This window comes from Mobula birostris, chromosome 9 (genome assembly GCF_030028105.1).
Source record: "Mobula birostris isolate sMobBir1 chromosome 9, sMobBir1.hap1, whole genome shotgun sequence".
NCBI lineage: Eukaryota > Metazoa > Chordata > Chondrichthyes > Myliobatiformes > Myliobatidae > Mobula > Mobula birostris.
Window position 1 is genome coordinate 104,592,253 of NC_092378.1, and position 20,648 is coordinate 104,612,900.

At 38.1% G+C, this 20,648-nt stretch overlaps 1 protein-coding gene across 4 annotated transcripts in view; it reads right to left on the bottom strand.

Moving 5' to 3' along the window:
• Nucleotides 1-1,173: 1,173 nt before the first annotated feature.
• unkl (unk like zinc finger) overlaps nucleotides 1,174-20,648 on the bottom strand; it is a 154,884-nt gene continuing 135,409 nt past the window's right edge. For all 4 annotated transcript variants that reach the window (XM_072268524.1, XM_072268523.1, XM_072268525.1 and 1 more), the window contains 4 exons: nucleotides 19,579-19,797; nucleotides 11,262-11,464; nucleotides 10,293-10,550; nucleotides 1,174-8,172 (listed from right to left, as the gene is read on the bottom strand). In XM_072268524.1, coding sequence (XP_072124625.1) covers nucleotides 8,017-8,172; nucleotides 10,293-10,550; nucleotides 11,262-11,464; nucleotides 19,579-19,797 — 836 coding nt within the window. In that variant the 3' untranslated portion in view covers nucleotides 1,174-8,016. The remainder of the gene's footprint in view (nucleotides 8,173-10,292; nucleotides 10,551-11,261; nucleotides 11,465-19,578; nucleotides 19,798-20,648) is intronic.

Below are 20,648 nucleotides of genomic sequence, written 5' to 3' on the forward strand. Positions count from 1 at the left end.
TTATTTTTAAATTAACATGAGCATTTCAACTCCAGAGCACCATGTAGGGTGTTAATGAGCACAGTGCTACCACCTGTAGTGCCTGCTGGTTAGTAGTCCCCACCCTCCATACTATCTCACTGTGGTAATGAACAGTTATTTATCCTTTGTAGAGCAATAAAAATAAGTGACCAGAGATTCTCAGCAGGTTGAACAGCATCAAAGAGAAAAGTATCTCTGTTTTGGGTCAAAACCCTGTATCAGGAGTATTTCTTTTTTTAAGTTGCTGTTGACACCACTGTTAAATTGCACTACTAGTAAAGCTAGCATAGTGTAATTTGTTATTTCCCATTGAAAATTAGGAACTATAATTGTATGGGAGGAATAGCACTGTTGATTTCCAAAGTTGCAATGTGTCTATGGCAGGAGCTTGGAAGCGGACAATATGGATCAAAAGTGATGGTTTCATAATACAGCAGGACATGATCCAGAATTTATAACCTAAAATTAGAAACTGGCACCAAAAATGGAACTAAAGAAATAGCTGAAAGCAAGAAAGCTTTTGTGATAGATACTAATTATTTTTGTCCTTCTGTGCCATTGACCACTCTGATAACTTCTACCTCAAATGCACAGCATATGGCTTAAATTTGGAATCCAGAACGAAGTTTTTAAATGTATTGTCAATAGTAGAAAGGCTCATTTATTAAATACTGGTGGGCATGAAAAAAAATCCCAAATAGCACCATCATGGCCCAGTTTACACCAAAACTTAACATTTATTTTCTCCCCATGGCTAACTCTATTCTGTTAGAGGAGCACAGTGAATAGTTTACTGAATATATCGGGGTGATTAGGCATTAAACTAAGTTCAAAGAGCACACTCCATACTTGTAGCCTAATCACAAATTAAGGCACTTGGCACAAGAGAAATTTTTAAGTGTTATTCCCTTTCTGTAATCCCAAATAAACTTAGTTTCGTTTGCAACAACCAGATTGGAACAGGTTACTCAATCACCCACTACTGCAAATTTCCAAATTAGATTTGGGGATCACCTGGTTCTGAAGTTTCAAGGCACAAATTTAGCTAAGACCAGTGAATTAAGATTAGTCATACTCAATTTATCTCTTCATTTTTAAATCCTTAAGAATGATAGTAGTCTGGGAGGAGAGAAGCAATGAATAATAACACACTGAGGATCAAAAATTATTTTAATTCCCATATTGATAATAAAAATAATTCCATGAATTCTGTAAACCACTGCATAAATGCTATAGTGTAAAAATCTTAACAAGTGTTAACAATTTAAACAATGAACTAGAGTAAAATGATTATGCATTTATAAATACCTTCTGTAAGAACATTCCATTCAGATCGCCATTGTTTGTGTACACTCACCTAGACTGCATACAACAGGCTTCCATAAATTAATACACAAAATGAAAAATTCCAATAATATTCAATTAAGGTCTTGTTTTGACCACACAAAATTAATATACCATGACAATATTTCAGTAATATTTAGACACTAGTTAAGATATGAGCTATTCCACATCAATACATAAATCACAGAGTCAGGGATATGTTACTAATGTAATACATTTTGCCAGTAATGTAATTGAATTCTTGCACCTTATGTAATTGAATGTCAAATTTTCATGAGAACAAGGTGGCTAAATTAGTTTGTTGCAGATCTGAAGCAACTATTTACTGGTTTAGCTGTTTTCTATTCATGCAAAGTTTTAGATTGGTCAGTCCTGTATGCCCTCTGATTTAAAAAAAATGCAAGCGGCATACATAATTATGATTGGATTAAAGCAAAAAAAGATAAAGGGGCCAGTTGGGTATTTCATTTGAAGTGAAATGGTGATGTGCACAGAAACTAGCACAAATACATAGCTGCTGGATTTTTCCAACAGTCCATCATGCCTGCTGCCCTGGTCATAACAATAACCCCATTCAAAGAGCTTTCAAAATAAACAGATCTATAAATGCAGCTTAACTGCTACAGAATGGTTTACAGATTGTTCCTTTAAACCCTGAGAAAATACAAGTTTTTTTCCCTCCCATTTCATTGCTCTTCCCAGGCTGAGGAACTTGCATATAAATATTCTGAAAGTGTGTTCACATAGAAACTAATTCCATTAAAAAATTAAATTTTTACAGCAAAGTTAAGATCTTAAGACTGAAAATACTTTTACTCTGTACATTTACATCAATGGAATTATCGTCAGATAAAAGATGAAGGCTAGTCTCAGTAATTGGCCATCTCAGCACATCTACCACCCGTCAATTATGGGCTATTATATAATGAACCAATTTGTTTCCATGAACAATTCTGGCAGTAAAAAGTTACAATAACCAAGATTAACTATTTGTTGTTGCTTAACTTGTTCGTCTTTGATTAATGTTGCCCATGGTGATTTTCTATAGCATGGACCAATTGTGAAGTGGAGCAAATTATGTTATAAACTTAATTAGTTATTACAATTTAATTAATTCTACAAACCTTGCAGAAAATAGGCATTACTGCAATAGCCACAGGATTACATTTTATTGACATGGCAACAAGCTATTTCTATACTCAAGCATGTATTACAATAAATGAGCCTTAAAACACACCTACTGATGTGCAACAAAGTTATCACTTGCTGGAGGATACAAGTTTATTCATATACTAAAATGCTGCACTTCTGCTAAGGGCAATTGGGGAAGACCATAAACACAGCTAATTAATTCTCCAAAAGGGGTAATCAGAGTATGACAAGGAACTGCACTACTCCCATCCTCATTAAGAGGGAAATAATTAATAGAAAAAGGTTCAGCCACAAAAGAATGTACCTATTGAATCAAAGGGCACAGGCACTGGATAGAATTCAGGAATTGTTAACATTATCCTTCCTGGCTCAATAGAATAAATTCAGACTGCTTAAAGTATCGCTGACAAATCACATCAGTTAGCCGATATCTCACTGAACTATCTGTAAGTGGGATTGATAAAATTCTTTAAAAATAGCAATGGAGATGGATTCATAAAATAAATGACGTTCTTTCAGCCCATTATGTTTGTGGTGGTTGAAAAAGTGCAAACCCACCTAATCCCATCTCCCAAGCACTAGATTCTTAAACCCTGCATTTCACAATTTTTAAATACGTCAAGCTGGTGCAGAATTCTATTTCGGAACCACTGGGCAATGCGGTTAACCGTTATGTGGGGGAAATAGTTTGTATACCAACACACATTCAGTGACTTCACATACCTGGGAAAGATTTATTTCAACCCTGACAAGCTACTCACTATGGGAATTTCAGCAATTTATTCGTTATCACACTGCATGTAACTGTACCACCTTCCTAATCTTAACTGACCGAACCCAAAACTCAAGTCTGTTAACTATAAAACACATTAGATAATGTAAATGTTTATCTTTTGATATATTTTTGTAATATAGTTGGACAATTTTTTCTATACAATTGGTTCCTTGAGGATGGGGCATAGTATTCAGCATTTAATGTTTGAGTGGCTCTTAAGGCAGTTTTGGCACTGTAGGTTACTTTTTAAAATGCTCTTTGTTGACCATTTACACTTTTCTACCAGTTTGGCACCATTAATGCTAACCATTTCTTCCACAGGTTACTTCTGCGCATACTTCATACTTAATATATAGCACAAAGTGTGCAGGTCAAAGAAAACTTACATTTAATATATACATTTTCCCACTATCACTCAGCAAATGGAAGGAACTACAGAAAAAGAATCAAACATTAATTCACTGCAAATATTTAGGACATTTTGTGTTCAGGGTTTTATGTTTCTTATTAAGTGCTCTGCAACTTCAACTTTGCATTTCATTTTTTTTAAATTGGAGTTCATTGAGTTCTTTCTTGTACAAAAGTCACAATAATGCTAAGTAGTGGGGCTGCAGAGGGTAAATGCTCAGCTGGTGTTGTGAGGCAGTGGTTTACTAGGCCAGGTCACTCAGCATCTCCAAAGTATTTTATGATTTATAACTGACAGATCAGGGAGGAAAAAAAAGTTAATCTCGTGCTATCTAGGTTTAAGACAGTGAATGAGTGATCAAACGGTTCATTGCTGCAGCGATGTACAAGCTTTGGTACAGCACTGACGTTGTGCAAAGAACAAAAAAAAGGTTAGTTAGGACTAACAAGATCCAATGAGAATAGTGACAGCTAGCTCATGAAAATCTGGATGATAATCTTAGCTTGGGCTGAATATATAATTTTAGAACATATCAATTAAGGAAATTAAGTTGATTGGGCTTTCTGAACAAGTACTGACCCACAAAGCCGAAGAGGGAGGACACCAATAAAACTACAGGCAATCTGGTATTTGTTACCTTTATAAGTCTTTGGCGTGGGCAGCTAATAGGCAAGTACTTGGAGAAAGCAGTTAAGAAATTGCCTTGTCAAATGTATTTATTTAGAGATACAGCATAGAATAAGCCCTTTGAGATGCACCGCCCAGCAGCCCCTGATTTAACCCTCACCTAATCACGGGAGAATTTACAATGGCCAATTAACTTACTAGCCAGTACGTCTTTGGACTGTGGCAGGAAAGCAGAGCAACTGGAGAAAACCCATGCATTCCACAGGCAGAACGTACAAACTCCATACAGGGGATACTGGGATTGAACTCCAATACCCCAAGCTGTAATACCATCACGCTAACCGCTGCGATACTCTAAAGTTGACTAATAATCTTGCTTTAATGCAACAAGAATTCTTAATATTGATTTATATCAACTCTTTTTTTCCTACCATACTGTTTCCTTCCAATTACTAGATACTGGCCAAATTGCTAGTTTATGAAAAGAGAGTGAATACTTAAATGTATAATGAATACTGCACGTCAGTCAATGACGCACATTCAGCACACGAAGTGAAAATAAATGGGGTCATTGGTTTTCTATCATAATGATGGCAGAGTACAGTACATGCAGTAATGAACGAATTTAGTTACATAGTTCCTCATGAATGCCAACAGTAGTGCACAAGCAATAATATGTAATAGGTTTAACCATTAACATGTTTCAATACAAAAAAAACCTACAAAATTCTTCTAAGCAGTTTAATTAAGCATTGATGCATATGGCCACTATTTCTTTTGGAAAAAATAACAAATACCAAGCAAAAGTTTTCTTCACAATAATCTTGAATACATGAAAGTAAACCTTGAATTGTTGACTGCTTATGTAAAGTTGCTATTCTCCCCCAATAGTTTACTTAGTAGCTGCTGAACTCAACACAATCCACATTCTTTTAAAGAAATGTTAGCAATCTGTGATCAAAGAGCATTTCATGTAATGTTTCATTTTTATACAAAAAGTGGAATTTTTTTCCCTTATTGAGAACATGATACAGAATTAAAATTTCTAATTTTGGTCACTGTTTCAGCAATTCTGCCTATAACAAGCTACCGTTTAGTATATACATGTCTTGTTAAAACTACAGATAATAAATTGCTATACAGAGAAGTTCTTTGGCAAAGACTACATGTGATCCAGAAGTCCATTATAACACTTCACCAAAGTGCTTGTTTGGTTTGTGCACACAGTTCAGCAATAGTAGAGGATAGGGAGACATTGAGATTTGGTGGGTGGGTGAAATAAATGAATTTCACATGGTAAAATTTGTATTACTCCAGAACAGGGGTTTCCAACCTGGGGTCCATGACGAAAAGAAAGGTTGGGAACCTCTACTCTAGAAGCAAGTTCAACTCAGTTGCAAAATTTATACTGATGTGCATAGAATTTTAATCAGAGGTGGAAAATTACCCACCCAATGACATGATGAAAACAGTCTCTAAATCCACAGCGTACCAGGACACAAGTTCCTCAGTTTACTGCATAACTACAAATATATTTAAAGGTTAGTGGCAGTGTGTTTCATGAAATTGGTCCTTAACCACTGCATTTAGTTTACTGTACTACACAGAGTTATAGTCATTTAGACTTTCAATCAATAATGGACCCATCATCGAAAGAGAAGTATACACATAAATTTAAGGACATTAATTCTGGCTGCTTTTGAGGTTTTGGCTTGGATAAGTTAATCCAATATTTAATGTCATTGATACTTTAAAGACTTCAAATTTATTAATTATACATAGAATGGGAATTTCAAAGTTTTCCTGATTACATGTTACTGTAAACAATTAAAATTTAGTTCAGCTGCCTTAGTTCAGATTTCTTCCAAACATGCTGTTTTGGTGGAAGCTTAACTAGTAAGGTTGGTTGTAATGTCAAATCCATAACTGTAATGATTAGTTTCTACCAAATCAGCCACTTCCTCAGTTACTTGTTTCAAGGATGTTCCAATAAGGACTTGGACTCCTCTACATTTACACATGGGGCTAAACAATATGCAAGTCTTAAAAAGATCTCAAATTTTAAAATTAATGGTCAACAACACTTTATGATCCATTCACTCAGGATTTAAAGTATATGTTACTATAGGTTTCTTTGAGCACTTTGTTGGCAATATTATTAATGGACTTCTAATACAGAATGACAAGAAGTAAAGACAAATAATTTAAATCAACACAGTAATAGGTCAGTTTTTTTCCATTCTTAATTACAACTTGTACATACAATGCTGTTCAATCAAGTGACCAATGTGAAAGAGAGGATAGGTCTTAGCCCTCCTGTAAGTATACTCAGAAATCAGATGGAACAAGTGGTGGAAATTTCAACATCCACAATCAGTATGGTTTTATCCTGAATTTTATGCACCTTACCTCTGTTCTATTAAGAGAAAGCTGGTCTGTGGTTTTGCATTAATTATATATTTAAGTATAAATCTGTATATATAATCAGTGCAAACATTTCACAAAGTACCTTTGCCTGTCTGACAAAAGTTGTCATTGCAATTCAGGTTTAGGCAAGGCAGAAGGCACTTGGTAACAGTGGCCAGAAATTAGATAGTTATTTAAAATACTTAAAAGGCTAGGAGTTGCACCAACAGAGGAGGAAAAAAAACTCATTAAAAATTTTCGTGATGCTAGCTACAAAATCTCCAACCACAAGCTGGTCAATGCAGCTTACTTTGGAGAAAAGAAAAACAAAAAAAAGACTAGTTCATTTTATTATATAAAATAGCAAACTTGTCTTCAGACTATTTGTTTGCTTAGTTTAGCATATGTGCCTTTATGAAACTGCTGCTGGTTATCCTTTTAAGCATTAAAAGTTTGCATTTAATTTATAAATTGAAAAATGTAAAAATCCTAGCAAGTTGCACAATACTAATATTTATAATTGTACTTAATTAGAATAGGAAATCTAACAATGTTCACTGTACTATAATTTAACAGTAAGAATTGGAATACCAAATATCTATTAATAGGTTTCACAGTACACATACAAAGCTTTATATCATCACATATTCTGAAAAAAAACTACAAAGCAGCTTGAAAGCAATTTATTATATCTTCTAAATGAAAAAAAAAATACCCAGGTTAACAAAGTGCTTTACAGGAAATTAAACCTCTTCACATAACCTAGTCTTTTTTTTCCTTTTTAAATTTTATATGTAAAATACTAGAACATAAAAATGCTAAAGCTGCAGTGCTCTGCATGCAGTATTCATTGGAAATACACAGCAAGTCGATCCTACACTAGAACTTGGTATCTGAAGTGCCTACAGTTTACTTCAATTGCATTTCTGAATGCATGCGGTAGAGTCCAGTTGTAAACTTAGAAGTGATGGAAATGCAGCAACACTGTCTATGAAGCACGGTCAGACTAAAGCAAACTGTATAGCTAAACGTGCTTAACAAAATACCAAAGGAGTTACTGTGAATAACAGGTTTACCAAGATGCATATAGCAAGCTTTCCTAGTGGAAAGAGCTATATGCATTTTTTTAAAAATTAGAGACGAATGCTGTATTTTGTAGGGTAGGATGTACTCACTGCGTAATATAAAATATTTCCAACATGAGGGGGCACTACAGCTTTGATTTGTTAGAATAGTGTAGTCGTTCTTCAAAAGGCTAGTCCCTGTACCTAGAATATATTCATCACCAGTTCATTACTTTAGTTTTACAATAGGGACATTCAATTTTGTTAGGTGCACAGTGCTCACAGAGGACATAATGCTGGCAAGGCTGGAGTAATATAGAACGGTCACGTTCCTGGCATACAATGCATTTCTTCGACTGGAGCTGATATATTACCTGTATTGAATGAAAAAAATATTGTGATCTGAACATAGTAATTTCTTTGCCAAGTTTATAACATTATGTACATTTTTTTTAAATTTGTAGAGATTACATAAAAGCTTTTTATGAGAGGTTACAAAAACTATTGAACTGTTAGCCTGACATCAATGGTTATGAAGTTGTTAGAATTGACTGTTAGGGATGAGATTACAGAGAATCTTGAGGCACATGACAAGATAGGCCAAAGTCAGCATGGTCTCCTGAAAGGAAAATCCTGCCTGACTAACCTACCGCAATTTCTTGAGGAAATTACAAGCAGGCTGGACAAAGGAGATGCAGTAGATGTGGTGTACTTGGATTTTCAGAAGGCCTTTGACAAGGTGTCGCACACGAAGCTGCTTAGCAAGGTAAGAGCCCGTGGAATTACAGGGAAGTTACTAGCATGGGTGGAACATTGGCTGATCAGCAGAAAACAGAGTGGGAATAAAGGGATCCTATTTTGGCTGACTGCAAGTTCCCAGTGGAGTTCCACAGGGGTCAGTGTTGGGACCACTGCTTTTTACTATGTATGTCAATAACTTGGACAATGGGATTAATGGATTTGTGGCTAAATTTGCCAACGATACACAGATAGGTGGAGCAGCGGGAAGTGCTGAGGAAAAAAAAGAGCCTGCAGAGAGACTTAGAGAGTTTAGGGGAATGGGCAAAGAAGTGGCAAATGAAATACAATGCTGGAAAGTGTATGTATACTTTGGTGGAAGAAATAAACGGGCAGACTATTATTTAGATGGGGAGAGAATTCAGAATGCAAAGATGCAAAGGAACTTGGGAGTCCTTGAGCAGGATACCCTAAAGGTTAACCTGCAGGTTGAATCAGTGGTGAAGGTGGCGATTGCAATGTCTAGAGGTATAGAATGTAAGAGCTGGGATGTGATGTTGAAGCTCTATAAGGCACTCATGAGACCACATGGAGGACTGTGTGCAGTTTTGGGCTCCTTATTTCAGAAAGGATATACTGACATTGGAGAGGGTTAAGTAAAGATTCATGAGAATGATTACAAGAATGAAAGGAATGAAAGGGTTACCGTATGAGGAACGTCTGGCAGCTCTTGGGCTGTATTCTCTGGAGTTCAGGAGAATGAAGGGGATCTTATAGAAATATTCTGAATGTTAAAAGGCCTGAACAGATTAGATATGGCAGAGTTATTTCCCATGGTAGGGCATTCTAGGACATGAGGGCACGAATTCAGGGTTGAAGGATGTCCATTTAGAACAGAGGTGTGGAGAAATTACTTTAGTCAGAGGGTGGTAAATCTGGAATTTGTTGCCACAAGTGGCTGTGGAGGCCAAGTCAATGGGTGCATTTAAGGCAGAGATAGATAAGAATTGGATCAGCCCATGATTGAATGGCAGAGTAGATTGAATGGCAGAGTAGACTCAATGGGCCAAATGGCCTATTTCTGCTCCTATATCTTATGGTCTTTTGTAACATGCATCTATGACCACTGCTGGGCAAGAAATATTCTAGTTTAGTACAAGCTCTGCATCTGTTAGTCCCTTTTCCCCACCTTCAAGCAAAATATCACAGCCCTATTAATGGAACCTCCTGGCCTAAAGGTCTGGGCAAATAACATAGTTCCCAGTTCATGATACTCAAAATAAAATGATTTTATTCCTCAGGCTCCACTCTCTGATCACGAGGGCTGAGGCAAGTAATTTCCAAGGTTTTGTTATATAGCAGAATACAATGAAGTTGGCCTCTGAGAGTGCCAACACTCAATATAGTCAGCCATCATTTAATTCTTCAAAGCCAAGTTTACATTACTTGTGCAAATATAATTCAATCTGTGGGTAAAACTTCACACACACAAACATCAACTGGAAAGCAGAAAGGAGAGCTATATTCTAGAAGTGACATGGTGAATTGAAATCAGTCAATTCAACCAGATAAGCAATGAAACTAATTGCTTCCTATTACGTAGAGGTTAAGTCATACAGTGGGTAATGCATGCTTACTTAGGTAAATAATGCAATAGAGGTTTCAAAATAGGGTGGAGAGTGGATAAGAACTGTATAGTATTTTTTCAATGTATACATGCCTCTATTTTCAACACCGTAAACAAATTCCAACTCACCCCATCTACAAGGTCCAAATCTGCACGCAATTGGCCTTGTATAGAATGTAACTTTGGTAAAGGAAGCTTGTCTATATCCCCATAGTTTCTAAGGAGGAGAAAGTTTGGAGAACGACATAAAGCATCAAAATCCTCCTGAAGCTTTTTTAGCTGTTTATCCACTTCTTCCTTCTGTTGTATTACTACTTGCCGTTCTGTATCAGCCACTTTTGCCCTTTCTTTGGCCTCCTGAGCTTCCTTTTGCCATGCATCACATGCCTAACAACAGAAACAAATTGTAAAACAAGCAGAGGAAGAATGACTACTGTTAATGGACATTAATTCATTCTCAAAAGTAAATGAGCAACTCCATCAGAACTCTTTTTTTAAAAAAGAGATGCTGCATTCAGAACCCAACACCAATTAATGATCATTCCATTCAATCTGGGATTGAAGGAAGCTATATTATGCTAATAAAATAATTGGCTGAAGCAAAGCAATAACAATGTACACTTGGAGCTACACTAAAGTGAAGTCTATTTCTATTGTGATGACACCAGTGAATGTGGTTCAGTTCAGTATATAGTCACTTAATTACACGATTTGTTATAACAGATACCAAACATTAGTTCACTATATGTAGTTTGTTTCATGTAATAGCAATGGTACACACTGAAAATAAACTGGAACTTAACAAATAAACAAACAATGAAAAAACACAATTCATATAAAGCCCATGCAAACCTCTTGCCACCATCTCACCCCGGTGGGATTTCAACATTCTCTTACTAACTTTCTGGCAAACTAAACATCTATTAATAAGTGTAGAACCTCAGATCCTTCTTTTAATACTACTCCAATTCCTTGCAAATATATCAAATGATTCATACTTTCTAGTAATTTGTAGCATATCTGCACTAACTGGTGGGAGGTGAGCATTAGAAAGTTAAAGAAATATTTAAAAGTTACATCCACCTCCTTCACACCCACCTGTTTCACTTGTTGCCAAGAGTCTTCCCACTGTTTTATCTTGCGCTTTGCCTCCTCAAGTTCTCTCCGCACTCTGGCAAGCTCATTGTTACTAGAGCCAGCAGTGGTCGTTGTGGCACTACTACTGAATACAGGGGATGGACTGGGAGAGAAATTACCACTAACAAAGTGATCCCAGATACTTCCAGAAACACCATTCAAACCTAATGGAAGGAAAACAGATATTAAAGTGCACAATTCATTGAGCAAGCATGGGAAAAAAAAAATTCAGATTCTGATACTTGTGGCCTATCATCCACAAAATCTGGCCTTAAAGGCAAAGGAAGCATGGCAGTACCTCTACTTTCTTAGGAAGATTTAGCATGACATCTAAATCTATGACAAACTTCTACAGATGTGTAGTGGAGAGTATACTGACTGGCAGCATCACAACCTGGTATAGAAACACTGATACCGTTGAACTGAAAATCCTACCAAAAAGTAGTCCATTACAGGTAAACCCCTCCATTGAGCACATCTACTTGAAGCATTGTTGCAACAAAGCAGCATCCATCAGGGACCTCCACCACCCAGGACATGCTCTCTTCTCACTGCTGCCATCTAGAAGGCACAGGAGCATCAGTACTCACACCACCAGGTTCAGGAATAGTTATTACCCCTCAACTATTAGGCTCTTGAACCAAAGGGGATAACTTCACTCAACTTCACTTGCCCCATCAGTGAGGTGTTCCTACAATCTATGGATTTGCTTTCAAGGACTCTTCATCTCATGTTCTTGATATTTATTGCTTATTTATTATTTCTTTCTTTTTGTATTTGCAGTTTGTGTCTTTTGCCACCAGATGAATGCCCAAATTGGTGTGGTCTTTCACTGATTCTACTATGGCTATTATTCTATTACAGATATATTGAGCATACTCGCAAGAAAATAAATCGAGGTTATAAATGGTGACATGCATGTACTTTGATAATAAGTTTACTTTGACTTTGAAATCAACATGGAAGTGGCAACTTCCAGCATTTAATTTTCTACTCTGCTCTTGATACTTATTTAGCTAATTTCTTTATATCAAGGCATTATGCTTCTTTGTACTATTAATGTCCCAACCCAGTGTCATGCCCTTTCTATTCCCTCTCCATCCCCTCACCTAGAACTCCATCCTCAATTTGTGCTCCTTCATCTAGTTATTGTGCTTTGGTTCTCCCTAGACCCAATGCAATTTGGCTGGAGTATTCACGATGGTAATCAAATTTGAGAGAAAGTTTCCACCAAAAATTGGTAGAAAACTGGTACCAGTTTCCAGAAGGAACTGAGGAACATGTGACATAAGGGAGTGGAGGTGGCAGTTGGCACAAGAGTATGAAGTAGTAAATGAAGCGGGGCTAAGAGAATGACGATCATGAGTTCAGAAAGCATGTACAATGTATACTGTAAATGCAAAGTATGGTGAAACATGCAGGTGAGCTGCAGGCACAAATAGATGTGAGATATGTGATGTTACAACAATAACAGAACATGGTTGGAAAGAGAAAAGAATTGAATATTTTATAAATCTAGATGGTATAAGAGAGAAAATAATGGTATAAGAGAGAAAAGTTGTTCTTGAGGAAATAAAGGACAAATTAAAAAGGACAGCATTATCAAGCAATTGGGATTATTCTGTAAACACCAAAAGGTGAGAGTGGGCTGAAGGAAATCTCCAGAGCAATTAGAGAAGTGTGCATGCAAACCTTCAATTACCACATTAGAGTATGAGGGAGAAGAATTTCTGAAATCTGTTCAGACGAACTTCCTTGATCAATACTTTTTTAACCCAATGAGGAAGAATGCATTAATGGATCTCCTTCCAGGGAATGAAGTGAGCCAAGAGGATCATGAAACTGTGGAGAATATCAAAGATGTGGATTATTCGCTCCCCCTTTCCATTACCAATCTAAATCAGAACTTAATTGGAAGAGGTCTAACAACAGAATGAGGGGGAATCTTGGCCGAGTGGACTGGCAGCTAAAATTGTAATGGAACAATGAGACCTTTAAAAGAGATGTCTCAAGAAGAGGTTACTTACATTCACACAAAAGTGAAAGACGGGGAACCAAAGCCAGAACTCTCATTTTAAAGATAATTAAAAACAGAAGAAATGTGTGTGACAGATATCAGATGAAGAATTCAAGTGAGAACTGGGCTGAATACAAGATGAGAGGAGGTATAAAGGAAAATGAGGGCAATTGGAGAACATGGAAAAAAGCACAAGTTAACATAAAAAGAACAGGAAGTCTTCTAAAGGTGCATGAATATTATGCAGGTGAGAGACATGGATCAAGAAGTAAATTTATACAGTGATGTAGGTGGCAAAGTAGAAGACAAATCAGTGTCAGAGAATAGAAGTCTTCAGGCAGGAATTCACTGGTTTCACTGCAATCACTTTCCCCACATAAAAAAGGCAGGAATTCACAACCTGATTACCCCTGGATAACAAAGTGCATATAAAACAATCAGTTTCATAGCATTAGTGAGGTATTTGGCTCCTTGAGCTTGTTCAGCTAATCAACATTACAGTGAATATGGTAGTAACCTGAATTCTGCATTCCTGCCAATTGCTAGTAACCTTACCCCATGCGCTTCCGGTTATCAAGCAGCAATCTACTTTTCCCTTAAAAAAATACTCAAAAGCTTTGCTTCCACCATCATTTCAGGAAATGGCTCAACCCTCTGGAAAAAAATGTGCGTTTTTCTGTCTCCAAAGGATGACCTTACTTTTGAATAGAAACTTCAAGTTCTAAATTCTCTCAGAGGAAATATTCTTTTCACACTGACCTCGTCAAGATGCTTCATGATGTTACATCTTTCCCCAATGGACAAATCCTCCAAAGATACAGAGAGGTATCAGTGAAATTAAGAATAAAGTGAACATTTTGGCAGAAGGACACAAGGAGTAATATAGACTAAGTAGTACAGATTTAAAAGGTACTTAGGGACACAGGCCCTAATTCTTTGAAAGTGACAGGATACTTGGCAGGTATATGGAACCTTCGGGAATAGGAGAGATCAGAAGCCTGACAAGACATAGTTCACTCAGGCTCGCCAACTGAGCAGAAAAGGCAGTGACCTGTGGCAGTTTTTGAGCTTTAAGCAGCAGCTAATCGGAGAGATCGGATGCCTAAGAAGATGTAGTTCACTGATTAAGTAGAAAAGGCAGTTTTGGAGCTTTGAGCAGTGGCCAATCCACATTTGGGATTGATTAGTAAGATCAAATTAAAGTAATGCAGAGATAAGTGGAGCAGCCATCATTGGAGTGCACAGAGTTAGAGTGGAGGTTTTGAGGTTTTAGCTCTTCAGTGAGAGGACTGAGTGAGAGAAGGCAAAAGAGCAGTCCTGCTGAAGGATCTTGGCCCGAAACATGCACTGTACTCTTTTCCATAGAAGCTGCCTGGCCCGCTGAGTTCCTCCAGCATTTTGTGTGTGAATGTGTATCTAGGTGCAACTTCTAACAACTCGTGTTGAAGAGCTGGAGCCGGAACTGGATGAACCTAGGATCATTCAACAAGCTGAGGGTATGATAGATAGGACATACAGAGAGGTAGTTACATCTACAGTGCAAGACACAGGAAACTGGATGATAGTCAGGAAGGGGAAAGGTGTTAAGCAGCTAATGCAGAGTACCCCTGTGGACATCCCCCTAAAACAAAAGATATTACTTTGGATATTGTTTGGGGCGGGGGTGCTGAAATGAACTAGCAGAGGAAAGTCAGAATGGTCAGGTCTCTAGCACCGAGTCTGACTCTGCAAATCAGAAGGGAAGGAGGGAGAAGAGGTGAGCTGTGGTGATGGGGGATTTGTTAGTTAGGGGAACAGAAAGAACATTCTGTGGATGAGAATGAGATTCCCAGATGCTAGGTTGCCTCCTGGGTGTCAGGGCCCAGGGTATATTGGATCAAGTCCTCCACATCCTGAAGTGAGAGTGTGAACAGCCAGAGCTCGTTGTCCACTTAAGTATCAAAGACAAAGGTAGAAAGAGTGACAAGGTTCTGCAAAGGGAGTTAGGTGCAAAGTTAAAGGCCAGGACCTCCAGCATTGATCTCAGGATTGCTATCTGTGCCACGTGCTAGAGAGGCCAGAAATATGAAGATTATACAGTTTAACACTTGGCTAAGGAGCTGGTGTAGTGGGGAGGGCACAAGATTTCTGGATTATTGGGCTTTCTTCCAGGAAGGTGGGACCCGTACAGAGGAGATGGTTTGCATCTGAACTGGAAGGGGACTAACATCCTAGTGGGAAAGTTTGCTAGTGCTGCATGGTGGGGTTTAAACTAGAGTTGCAGGGGGATGGGACCCAGAGTGCCAGAACAGTTAGTGGAGAGATTGTGGAATCAGATGTGGGTAAGACCTCAGACAAAATCAGGAATCTAAAGTTAGAGCACGGTGCGACTAGTGCCCTGAGCTGTGTATATTTCAATGCAAGAAGTATCATAGCAATGGTGTAAGACCTCAGGGCATGGATCAACATCTGGAATTATGATATTGTGGCCATTACTGACACTTATTTGCAGGAGGGACAGGAATTGCAGCTCAACATTTCTGGGTACAATTGTTTCAAACGCAACAGAGCAGGAGGGATTAAAGGGGGACAAGTGACATTACTAGTCAGGGAAATTTTTACAGCAGTGCTCAGTCAGGATGGCCTGGAGAACTCGTCCAGTGAGGCACTGTGGGTGAAACTGAGAAATAGGTATAACCACGTTAATGGGGCTATATTACAGACCATCCAACAATCTGAGGGATTTACAGGAACAAATTTGTATAGAGATCGCAGACTGTTGCAAGAAACACAAGATTGTTATAGTTGGTGATTTTAACTTTCCACATGTTGACTGGGACTCCCATATTATAAAAGGACTAGATGAGATAGAGCTTGAAAAATGTGTTCAGGAATGTTTCCTTAATCACTACATAAAAGTCCCAATGAGAGAGTTTGTGGTGCTCCATCTGTTATTTAGGAATGAGACAGGGCAGGTGACAAAAGTTTGTGTAAGGATCACTTTGCATTTAGTGATAACAATGCCATTAGTTTCTAAGAAAATATACAAAAAGATAGTAACACACACAAAATGCTGGAGGAACTCAGCAGGCCAGGCCGCATCTATGAAAAAGAGTACTGTCAACATTTCAGGTCGAGACCCTTCATCAAGACTGGCCTGCCAAGTTCCTCCAGCACTTTGTGTTTATTGCTTGGATTTCCTCTTAATAGGTCTGGTCCACAGGTTGAGATTCTAAATTGGAGAAAGGCCAATTTTGATGTTATCAGAAAGTATCTGGCAAGTATGAATTGGGAAAGGGTGTTGTCAGTAAGTGGGAGACCTTCAAAAAATTAAATTTTGAGAGTACAAAGATTGTATGTGTCTGTCAGAATAAAAGGTAAAGATAACAAGTGTAGGGAAACTTGGGTTTCAAGAGATATTGAGATCTTGATTAAAAAAAAAGATGCATAGCAGGTATAGGCAAGTTGGAACAAATAAGAAATGCAAGAGAACAATTAAAGAAATCAAGAGGGCTAAAGGAAGGCATGATGCTGCCCTAGCAGACAAGGTGAAGGAGAATCCTAAGGGATTCTATAGATATATTAAGAGCAAAAGGATTGCAAGGGACAAAATTGGTCCTGTGGAAGATCAAAATGATAATCCATGTGTGGAGCCAAAAGAAATGGGGGGGATCTTAAATATTCTTTTTTGCATTTGTATTTACTCAGGAGACAGACAGAGTATACAGAAGTGAGGCAAGGCGGCATCAACTTCATGGACCCTAAACAGATTCCAGTGGAGGAGGTATTTGCTGTCCTGAGGCAAATCAGGGTGGATAAATCCCCAGGGCCTGACAAGGTGTTCCCTCAGACCCTACAGGAGGCAAGTGCAGAAAATATCGGCACCCTAACAGATATTTAAAGCATCTTTAGCAACAGGAAAGGTACCAGAGGACTGGAGGATAGCCCATGTTGTTCCGCTGTTTAAGAAAGTCTCTAAATGTAAACCAAGAAATTATAAATCAGTGCGTCTGACATCAGTAGTGGGAAAGTGACTGGAAGATAGTCTAAGGGACCAGATAAACAAGTAGTTGGATAGACGTGGATTGATTAAGGATAACAAGCATGGCTTCATGCCAGGCAGGTCATGTCTAACCAATCTTAAAAGTTTTTCAAGGAAGTTAATAGGAAAGTGGATGAAGTCTACATGGACTTTAACAAGGCCCTGTATGGGAGGTTGGTCAAGGCTCAGTTGCTTGGCCTTCATGGTGAGGTAGCAAATTAGATTAGACATCGGCTTTGTGGGAGAAGCTACAGAGTGATCGTAGGTGGTTGCCTCCCTTGGACTGGAGGCCTGTGACTGGTGGAGTGTTGCAGGGATAGGTGCCGGGTCCATTGTTATTTGTCATCAACATCAATGATTGGGATGATAATGTGGTTAACTGGATCAGCAAAATTGTGGATGACACCAAGATTGTGTGGACAGCGAGGAGGAGTATCATGGCTTGCTGAGGGAGCTGGAAAAGTGGGAAATGGAATTTAATGCAGACAATTGCGAGGTGTTGCAAGGTTCAGCAGGACCAACTGGGATAGGTCTTACACAGTGAATGGTAGGGCACTGAGGAGTGCAGTAAAACAGAGGGATCTGGGAATACAGGTCCATAGTTCATTGAAAGTGGTGTCACAGATACACAGTGTTGTAAACAAAGCTTTTGGTACATTGGCCTTCATAAATCAAAGTATTGAGTACAGGAGATGGGATGTTATGTTGAAGTTGTACAAGACATTGATGAGGCCCAATTTGCAGTATTGTGTGCAGTTTTGACCACCTATCTACAGGAAAGACATAAGGTTGAAAGAATACAAAAAATTTACCAGGATCTTGCTGGGTCTGGAGGACCCAAGTTATAAGGAAAGATTGAATCAGTTAGGGCTTTATTTCTTATAATTTTGTATACCACTATCAAATCTGTTCTCAGTCTGCCACATTCTGAGGGATATAGATAAGATAAATGTAGGCAGACATTTTCCTCTGAGGTTGGGTGGGACTATAACCAGAGGTCATAGGTTAAGGGTGAAAAGTGGTAAGTTTAAGGGGAACATGAGGGGAACTTCTTCAGAGCGTCGTGAAAGTGTGGAACGAGCTACCAGCACAAGTGGTGCACGCCAGCTCGATTTCAATATTTTGAGCAAAGTTTGGGTAGGTACATGGGTGGTAGAGCTATGGTCCTGCTGTTGGTTGATGGGAGTAGACAGCTTAAATGGTTTCAGCATGGACTAGATGGGCCATAGGGTCTGTTTCTGCACCGTACTTTTCTAGAAACACACAGGTCAGGCAGCATTTGTGGAAAGTGAACGTTATTGTTACAGCTCAGAAGCCTTCATTAGAACTTCAGTTAACTGATTTTCTTCCCACAGGTGCAGTCTGAACTGATAGAAAATATTGAAAGCTCTTGTTTTTGTCAGATAAGATTTTTGTTTTACTTCCACATGGGATTCTGTGATTCATAAAGATATAGACGAAAGTACATTAGACTTGAAGTAAGATACTGGTTAAACCACAAATGGAGTACTGGTTATAATTCCCATCACCACACTTAAGCAAGTGTAAGCCTAAACAAATACAGAAGAGCTATAAGAAAGATGGATTTCAACTACAAGGTTAGACTGAAAAAACTGGGATGCTACTTGGAGCAAAGTTCAAGAGGAATTCTGATAGAAATGAACTTCATAGAGAAGCTACACCAATCAAGATATTGTTTCAAGAAGTAACAAATTAAAAGCAATGGCCAAGAAATGTAAGGGTTTTTTAAAAAAAATACATGAGCGTAGTTATGATTTGAAGCTCACAACCTACAAGGATCGGGTAATTACCGAAGCAAGGTTTTCAGAGAATCGTATAGGGATTTGAGAAAAAATATTTTTTAAGCTCCATGAGAAAAGAGCAGGGTAATGGGATCAAATTATTCAATAGAAGATAAGGGTCAGGGCTGTAGCCAGCAACACTGCAGGAACGATTTTGTAAATTTACATTTCATTCATGATAACACAAACAATGACACTATAAGTGTGCAAAATCTACATGCATGTGAATCTATGTGAGTATACCATGGTTTCTTCCCTAGAAATGATCAACACACTACAAGGACACATTATTTAATAATCTACAAGACAATAAAATAACAGATTATTGTAAATACAAGACCTACCATCAAATCATTAGTAGATTTCTAAAAGTTTAATTTAAGATTTCCCCAAGTCAAAATGCATAATAGAAATCTGAGAAAGATTATAACAACTTACCCAAGGAACTGTGAGAAGAAGCTGAAGTACCTAGGAGAGTATGCTCAGATTTTGATTGTTGCTGAGACTGCTGTTGTGGAGCCATGCTGGATGAAAGGAAAGACTGGGAAAGGGAACCAAGTGGAGAGGCAGATAAGGAGGAAGAAGAATGCAAAGAAGAAGAACGAGCAAGAGATCCCGGAATATTTACAGGAGCCGAACTGCCCAATAGTCTTTGACCTGTGAATGTAAAGTAAATGAGAACTGAATTTTTTTTTAAAAATCCGCTGTGCCAGAAGATACAACACATTACAAAGTTTATATCTCTATTGGGCCATTTTTAATTGGCACCAAGGCAAAAGCAACTCAGTGTTCAGTTAGAATTCAGCAGCAAAGCAGTAATACTCATGTACTCCCAGTAAATCTGTCTATGGGTCAATGGATCACAGCTTAATGATCTGTAGCCAAGGGGAAAGATGCCTGTACATACACATATTAATTAAAGGGAAAAGCTCTTTGACATTGCAATTTGCCTGAAGACATGAAGTTCAAGATCCACATCTGAAAAGTGAGCACATAATTCAAGGTAAGAGTGCATCACAATATAGCAAAACTTTGATCTGGTAGGCTGGGAATTTGGTGGTGTTAGACTTGCACATTTTCTAGACTATTGGACATTATTCCAACTAATGCTCCAACATTTCTAATTCACTTTATGACATCACAAAGTAGAGTAGCATAACATTTTCCAGCAAATCCAGTTGGTTTCAAGGGACTTTAGGAATGGGGGCCTTTGGGTGTCAGAGAGGGGCAAAACCAGAGCTGCCATGTGTCAAAGGGAGCATAGGAATTGGGATCTGTTCAAAGGGGACACACTGAGTGAATTTTCAATGTGTCAAATACTGTGTTGATACTAGAGCCCCAGTGTCAGAGGAAGCATGGGGATATTGGTCTCTGATGCTGTGAGCTTGTGATGCAAATAAGCTTTTCATTGCAACTGTGCATATACAGTGTCTATAAAAAATATTCACCCCCTTGGAAGTTTTCATGTTTTACAACTCTGAACCACAGTGGATTTAATTTGGCGCTTT